General features: G+C 40.0%; 1 protein-coding gene and 1 pseudogene across 3 annotated transcripts in view; one reads left to right on the top strand and one right to left on the bottom strand.

Annotated features, from left to right (window-relative positions):
• Positions 1-1,356: 1,356 nt before the first annotated feature.
• Anapc10 (anaphase promoting complex subunit 10) overlaps positions 1,357-8,508 on the bottom strand; it is a 55,328-nt gene continuing 48,176 nt past the window's right edge. For 2 of the 3 annotated variants that reach the window (XM_021170452.1, XM_021170453.2), the window contains exon 5: positions 2,198-2,616. In XM_021170452.1, the coding sequence (XP_021026111.1) occupies positions 2,386-2,616 (231 nt within the window). In that variant the 3' untranslated portion in view covers positions 2,198-2,385. Of the gene's footprint in view, positions 2,617-8,508 lie in introns of all 3 variants that reach the window. The other variant, XM_021170454.2, reaches the window with a different exon arrangement.
• LOC110300319 lies at positions 4,028-4,321 on the top strand (annotated as a pseudogene).

The raw sequence follows: 8,508 nt of genomic DNA, 5'->3' as shown, positions 1-8,508 counted from the left end.
TTATAAGCTGATCTGAGATGTTTAAGCCCATGAGTTAAGGGCCAAATAGCAAATTCATGGCTCTGAGTTTATTGTTAGGGTGTTTTAGATATTTTAATTAGAAATAGCTGAGGATAATTAATGGACAACAGTCCAGATTACTTTACAGATAGTTGGTTTTCAAAAAAGTCATAAATCCACAGAATGTGACATTTAATGTTATTTATTCACTTGCTGAGATAATCTCCTAACAGCTTCCCATTCGTGGATTCAAAGCAACAGAGCATCTATACCTCCAAGGGAAGTGATACACTGTGGCCAGGTGGCCACTGGGCAGAAATTGGCTATCTAAGGACACAATGTTCAGGTTAGGACAGCTTAGATCTGCTGAGACAATAGGCTAATCCTTAACAATTCCTGTTTTTCAAAGATCTGTCAGATGATTCTGGGCCAGAAGGCTGAAGATTGATGCTCCAACTTCCTGACTTACTGGGGCTATATGGGCAGGCAGCTGTCTCTACAACTTGTCTCAGGTCTGGAAGCTGTGTTAGGCTTCCTGTATCTTCAGATAATGTTGGTCATTCTCAGATTTCTGATGGAGTTGAAAGACTACTTATAGTCTCAAAGCCAACCCAGGCTATTTAACATTGAGAAAACAGATTTGAGAGGATGGTTTTCAGATGGCATACAATCTAAAACCAGGACATAAGTCAGGTGTAGAATTATACGTCTTTTAAGTTAGGAGATATGACAGTGTTCTATTTTATTGACAAAAATGATGGACTGGGTGTTAGGTCTATCTTGTACTTTATAAATTACAAAATGGTAGTAGTTGTGCTCAATTTATATTTGTGAGAAAAGTTTTGTTTTTTATTAGTACAGAGAAAGGAAAGTGTTGTGGATGGCTCTGGTGATGCCTGTATTAATTCCACTTATGATGTTAATTCCGCTTTCCCAGGAGGGGCTGTCTGAATACAAGGACCAATCACTGGGCAAGTAGGTAAGACTTCAAGGTTGGAGAGAGGAAGAGAGGAAGCAGGAGAGTTAGGGGCTTTTTGGACAGGGTTATCGAGAAGGCAAGATGTAGATACTAGTGTCCCCAGCTTAAATGGCAAATCTGCCAGGATTTGTCACCTGAGGATTTAGATTTAATATGGCTTACAAGATTAGGATTCTAGTTGTTGCACCCAGAGATTGAGTTATCATTGTTTGGGAGGGGGGGGGGGGGACACAAACATTTATTTTCCTCTAAAAAAAAAATTAATGTGTAACTTAAATTTTTTCAAGCCTCTTTTTAAATGAGGGTTCTTAAATGCTTTAACCTTCCTTTTAGCCTTCCATCCACCAGAAGTAGTGGAAGGAAAGAACACAGGGGAAGTAGATTTGTTTAAGATATGGTTCTTTAGAGCAACTCCCATCTGCATTGTCAGGAAATCAGCAGTTCAGTTCACAGAAGTCAAGAGAGCAAACACCAATCAGCAGCGATGGCACTACCTAGCAGAGACAGCCAGGCCTTAGCCCTGGCACTAGTCAACAGGAAGGACCATGGCCAACAGGAACACCAGGAAAAGTTCTCAGCTGTGCCTCTCAAGCGTTGCACAGATAGCTCTATAAGCAAGACTAGTTCAGCCTCTGTCACTGTGAGTCCTATTTATCCTCTCTCCAGACATCAAGTGTCCTCCACATGTTATTGTCTCAGCACGTGCTTTGCTTCAGCACATTAAGTATGTCTCAGCTGACAGGTCTCTGCCAATCAGCCCAAATCTGCAGAAGCAACAAGAAGCAGTAGCACACCACCAGAAGATTTTGATGTTAGAGTCCCAAAAAATGCAGCTCAACTATGCAATGTAAGGAGGACCAATACATGCATGTCTTCACTCAGAGCCCTCTCACATGCTTGCCTTAGCAGAACATACCTGGGTCTGTTTCAGCCAAATGTTCCTTCACCTGTCTTCCTTGGTCTTTCACCTGTGTCTGCTTCAGGAAAACATTCCTTCACATGTCTGCTCCAGGAAAACACCATCCAACACAACTAATATTCCAAAGTACCTTTAAGTTTCCACTTCGATGCTATTGAAAATTCCATTTTGCTCCCAATATCCAACAACCATTATATGAAATAATCACCATAAAGCAAACACATAGTATATATATCTTCAAATTTTCAGTTTAACTAGTTTTAATATAAAGAAAAATTTAAAGATTGACTTCAAATTCATTTTTAGCAACATAAAATATATGAGCTTTATTATATAAAAAACAGACATGACCTAAAAGTTATTTATCTAAATTATTTTAAAATGTATGTAAAATTGCAAAGTAACACGCCTTTTCACCAAAGATACTTGATATACTATCCAATGATAGGATAAAACAAATGTCTGTTCACTTCTGTCCATTTTAAAGTCACCGTATTGAACGATACATCATGAAATCAATGGTTGTGCATCTAGGGAATTTCCCAATGGAGCTCTCTTCCACTGGTGTGTATATTTTAATTTGTCTCATGTGGGTATCTCTTCCATTCTGATGATTGGCTAGAACAGCAATCTGTATCATGAATGTGCGAGTTGGCTTCTTATGATTGTCAGTTAAAGGAACGTGAATCCAGCCACTTGGTTCCACCAATTCAAGTTGCTGATAAGAAAAAAAAAAAAATTCAATTATATTTTCATGAATAAGTTTATAATGAATGAATTCTAAAACTATACTCACTGAGATAATAACAATACTAACCACCTTAATTGGCCTACTAACCCATGGCTTCTTAAACTTATGAACTTTTTTATTTAATTGTTTTTTACACTCCATATTTTATTCCCGCCCCGCCCCCTCCACCATCCACCCTCTGACTGTTCCACATCCCATACTTCCTCCCCAAACTTATGAACTTTTATGTGACCCTGAGCATATAGATAAAACAGATAAAGCATTTATTAATACTAAATCATAACTGATTTTAACATAATACTTTGGAATATATAATTTTATAGTTTATTAAAGATGAAATTATTTGAGAGTATAAATGTAGAACATTGTTGATTTTTTTTTAGTTGATTGATATTTTGATTTTATAGTCATGAGTGCTAACACTTTCACTTTGCATAAATACATGGTACAAAATGATAGAAGTGTACTTAGGTCATTTAGAAATTGCTTCTAAGATTAAACTGACCTTAGGTGAGGCTGCTTTTGATCCCAGTTGTTAACATTGGTTTTTATCCCAGTTGGTTCTTTTTAGCTTTTATGTATGCATTCCTCTGTTTTGTTGTAAAAGTCATTTTGCATCAGGTAACCTCAATATACCTTGGATGACCTTAATATATCACTTAATCTCCTTGTCTCCTTCTGTAATATAAGTCTGATGCTTGCTTTGAGACATTACATTCAGATACAACACTCCCTTGTGTTCGAGTCTGTTTGTCACTTTTTTGCCAACTCCCTGCCCACCTGTACCAGGACCCTGATTCTTCTGCGGATTGATTGAGGGCCCCACGTTGAGGCCAGCCTGCGGCAGTTTGTGAATTTTATCTTGGGTATTCCAGAGGGATGGATACAGAAAATGTGGTACATTAATACAACGGAGTACTACTCAGCTATTAAAAACAGTGAATTTATGAAATTCATAGGCAAATGGATGGATCTGGAGTATATCATCCTGAGTGAGGTAACCCAATCACAAAAGAACACACATGATATGCACTCACTGTTAAGTGGATATTAGCTCAGATGCCCAGAAGCTCAGAATACCCAAGATACAACTCGCAGATACAGTTTTAAATAAGGTGAGCATTCTACATCTCAGAAAGGAAGCATGAGCAAAGGCTGAAGGACCTGTCAATACTGAGCAATAACCTCTATCATAAGCACAAACTACCAAACTGAACTCTTTAAATATGATAAAAATAGCCAGGGATCTCCCAACATGTGAACAAATAAACAAAATGAAAGAAAATAAATAAACAAACAAAGAAAGAAAATGAAATAAGAAAACAAGTAAAACAACAACAAAAAAAAGAATTCACTCTTTGGCCTCGGTAGAAGCAAGATGATGAAAGGAATGGCAGCCTTTGGAAAGCGTCGCAATAGGATGCACACACCGTGCTGTTGCTGTGGCTCTAAGGCCTACCACCTTCAGAAGTGAGCCCGCCACAAATGTGGCTACTCTGTCAAATGCAAGACAAATTATAACTGAAGTGCCAATGCTAAGAGATGAAACACTATGGGGACTGGGCAGATTAGGTTCCTAAAAATTGTCTATCACAGATTTAGACATGGATTCCAAGAAGGAACAACACCTAAACCCAAGAGGGCAGCTGTTGCAGCATCTAGTTCATCTTGAGAATTTCATAAAATAAATGTTCTGATTTTTTTTTTTTAATTCCCATGAGAGGCACTGACGGGAATGCAAGAAATCAGTAACACAACATATCCATCAAACAAGAACATACTGCTATTCTCTTAAATCAAAGAACAGAAAGAGACCTTAGAAACTGAAAAAACACACACACGAAAACTAAAAGTTCTTAAGAAACAGAAGTTAAATTAATTGCTTGGAAAACAATGGGAAATAAAAAAAAATGGGAATCAATGCACAAAGCATCGTAGTTAAACACGTCAGCCTGATTCCGTGTGAGAGAACAGAGAAAACAAAAAATGGGAACTATCAAAGCACATGAGCATGTCACAGGACTGCAAGACAGGTGTCCCCACACTAATGGGGACCTGACACAATGACAAGGTAAAACACCATGAGCCCTCAAAGCATCAGGGATCAAGAAATTATACAAAGTATCAGAAATCAAAAGTGGCGTTGCATTTCTCAGATTTACACTGAAAACTATGAGGTGATGGAGAATGTGTTTAAAATAGTGAGGGGAAATCACTTCCAAACTAGAACTTCATACTCAGCCAACTCATCCCTCAAGGGTGAGATTAAAATAAAAGTTTTCAGTCATGCAAGGTTTCAATAATTTACCTCCCATGTGGAGGATGAATTCCACCCAAAAGGGAAGCAAAACAAGAAAGATGAGGACCTGGGATCCAGAAATAAAGATCTGCAAAAAGAAGAGGTAACAAAAATTCCTCAGATAACACTGAAGGCAAAATAGGTAAGATAGCTATGCATATCTGAAAAGCTGACACAGAATCTGGATTTAAAGTCAAGAAAAGTAAAATGAGAAGGGTCTGTGAAAGAAAATGAGGCAGGAGCCTGGGGAATGCAGAAAGACCTGCCAAAGGCTGATGCTGGTCTGAACCCAGAGGAAAGCGGGTTGCCAAGCTGTCTGAATGTGTAGCAGGCTACAGTGCAATTACAGTTAATTTGGGTAAGAGACAAGCCTCCTTGAGCACCTGTTATGCTCAGTCTTTGCTAGGAGCTAAATGAGAGGTATACCCTTAGAAGAAACGTGGTAATTGATTCTAGACAGCAGTACTGGGCCTATCAATCAGTTACTCATCAGACACAGTTCAGATCTGTGGGTCAGATCTGAGAGAAACATTCTCATGGTCACCTGTAGTGTAATGTAGGGTAATCCACAGTTCATTTTCAGGATTCCTTCTCCTCACTTTTTTCATTAAGTGGTATACAAGAGACATTTTCAAGGGAAAAGGAGAGAATAAGCCAGGCTCAGTGGCCCATGCCCATGCCCATGCTCCCATCTACTAAGCAAGCTGGGGTGTGATGACTTCTAGATACGTTTAGGGATTCTAGACCAGTCAGGGCTGCAATGAGGACTTCATTTCATACAAGCAAGAGGACAAGTAACTGTTGCAAGTGGCCAGGAGTACAGCATGGTAGTGGAACATGGTAGAGGCCCCTGTGGTTTGATCCAAGCACCTCCAATGGGGGAAAGAAGAGAGTAGAAGTGAGGCTGCAGTCACTTTTTGAAACTCAGGAGATCTGCACATCACCTGACCGTCTGGTTCACCTGGGCAGTACTGCAGCCTGCAATCAATCACCTTTTTCCTGCAGCTTTGTCAAGTCCTACACCAAGGGCATGTCTGAATTCATAACATCTGAGAGGAAGGGTATCAGCTGCTTCTGCAGAATACTCGGTCATAAGGTTGGCTATGAGGGCTGGCAGAGTCTGGGTCACTTCCAGAAAGTTTAGGTAATGTTCCTTTATTGCACACTGCTTGTTCTCTAGTGCCCTAAGCAATCATCACTTTTAAACTTCTGCCATGTGTACTTCCATGGTATCTTTTGAATACCTTACAGGGAACCATCTCCTATGTGAGTGGGGCATAAAACCCCTCACACATATAATAAATCCCTCCTTACATATCCCTTGTACAGACACACTGAAATAGCAGCTACACTGATGGTCAGGAGGGGATGAACACAGGAAAAAGACAGGGAATTAAGACACTAACTAAGCATGGCTATTTCAAGGGATACTTTATTGAGTTGTCAGAGGAGCTACAGATACATTCACAGTAACATTTTGAAAATTAGGGCAGGAAAAGAAGACTGCTAGTAATTTCAAGGAAAACAAGATAATGCCTCAAAACAGAATTTAAGCATTGAACATTTATAAATAATACATATGTACCTACAATAATAAAATGCTCGTGACTTCAGTAAATATCACAAAAAACTACACCAGGAAAATGAAGAGATCTATATGAGAAAAAAAAAAGTCTCGCACTGCAGAGCTGTATTCTGATTAAGGATTATTGATGTGATATTACAATACAAAAACACATTATGGAAATGCGGACTTCTGAAAGGGACTGAGGAGAAAGACAATGGGACTGACCTAGGGGTGAGTAAGAGACATCCATCAAACAAGGCTGACCACATTACAGTTTTCTCAATTTATGACTTTCTACTTTGGGGGTCCTTACTCTACCAGACATTCCTTTAAAATGTATATGGACTGACAGTTCAGCCTTGCAGTGGCTCCATAAGGTATAGTGTTTATTTTAATTAACTTTATTTAAGTATGTGGGCATTTTGTATTTTGTCTGCTTGGATAGCTGTGTAGCACGCACATGCCTGATATCCACAAAAGCCAGAAGAGGGTGTTGGATCCCCTGCAACTGGAGTGATAGATAGTTGTGAACAGTGATGTACGTACTGGGCATCGAATTCAGGTCCGCTGAAGAGCAACCAGTGCTCTTAATTGCTGAGCCATCTTACACATTTTAATCTTTACTTTATATGCAAAAGGTCCATGGCATCAAGATATAACTTTTCCAGTGTTAAGATAAACAGGAATTCAACACCATTATACAATGCCAAGGCCTCTTGGATCATTATCAACTCAAACAAATACATTTATATGCAACAATTACATGTTGCTAAAAGCCTTTTAGTTTTGTGAATTTATATAATAAAGCTTAATATAGATTGCTTTTTTAAAAATAAATATAACATTTTCCATACAATATATTCTGATTATGATTTCTCCTTCCCCCAACATCTCCTAGATCCTCTCCCCCGTCTCCAAATCCATATCCTTTCTTGCTCTTCCTCATTTAAAACAGGCATCTAAAGCAAAACCAACAACAGAAAGAAGAGCCAAAGAAAAAGCACAATAAATACATATACAGAGACATAACACATTCACATACAAAAAAGTCTCATAAAAACACAAAATCAGAAACTATAATACATAAGTAAAAAACATGTAAGATTACAAAAAGAAAAGATAAGATAAGAAAAGAAAAGGAAGCTGAGGCAGCACCCTTTTCGGGCCGCAGACAGCCGGCCACCCTCCCGGCCAGAGGACAGGTGTCCGCCTGGCTCAGAAGCCCTCTGCCTCAGGAACAGCGGGCGTCATCTTGGTTCCCGGACTCCACCGAACTTAGGAACTTAGTCTGCACAGGTGAGAGTGTGCACCACAGAAGCTGACAGCTTCTGGGACAGGCAGGAGCCACAGAGCTGCTGAGGCAGCACCCTTTTAGGGCTGCAGACGGCCGGCCACCCTCCCGGCCAGAGGACAGGTGTCCGCCTGGCTCGGAAGCCCTCTGCCTCAGGAGCAGCGGGCGCCATCTTGGTTCCGGGACTCCACCGAACTTAGGAACTTAGTTGCACAGGTGAGAGTGTGCACCACAGAAGCTGACAGCTTCTGTGACCTGCCAAACCAACACAGCTTCTGGAAAAGGTCCTGTTTTGGGCCTTCTTCTTTGGCCAGGAGGAGGTCCAAATGCAAGATATCTGTGCACCTTCCCTGTAAGAGGAGAGCTTGCCAGCAGAGAGTGCTCTGACCACTGAAACTCAGAGGAGAGAGCCTGTCTCCCAGGTCTGCTGATAGACTGTAACAGAATCACCAGAAGAACAATCTCTAAACAGATAACAACTAACTCCAGAGATTACCAGATGGCAAAAGGTAAACGTAAGAATCTTACTAACAGGAACAAAGACCACTCACCATCATCAGAACCCAGCACTCCCACTTTGCCCAGTCCAGGGCACCCCAACACACCCAAAAAGCTACACCCAGATTTAAAAGCATATCTCATGATGATGGTAGAGGACATCAAGAAGGACTTTAATAACTCACTTAAAGAAATACAGGAGAA

Source organism: Mus caroli, chromosome 8 (assembly GCF_900094665.2).
Source record: "Mus caroli chromosome 8, CAROLI_EIJ_v1.1, whole genome shotgun sequence".
NCBI classification, from domain to species: domain Eukaryota; kingdom Metazoa; phylum Chordata; class Mammalia; order Rodentia; family Muridae; genus Mus; species Mus caroli.
Note: the sequence above shows the minus strand (reverse complement) of the source record. Positions and strands in the feature narration are given on the sequence as shown.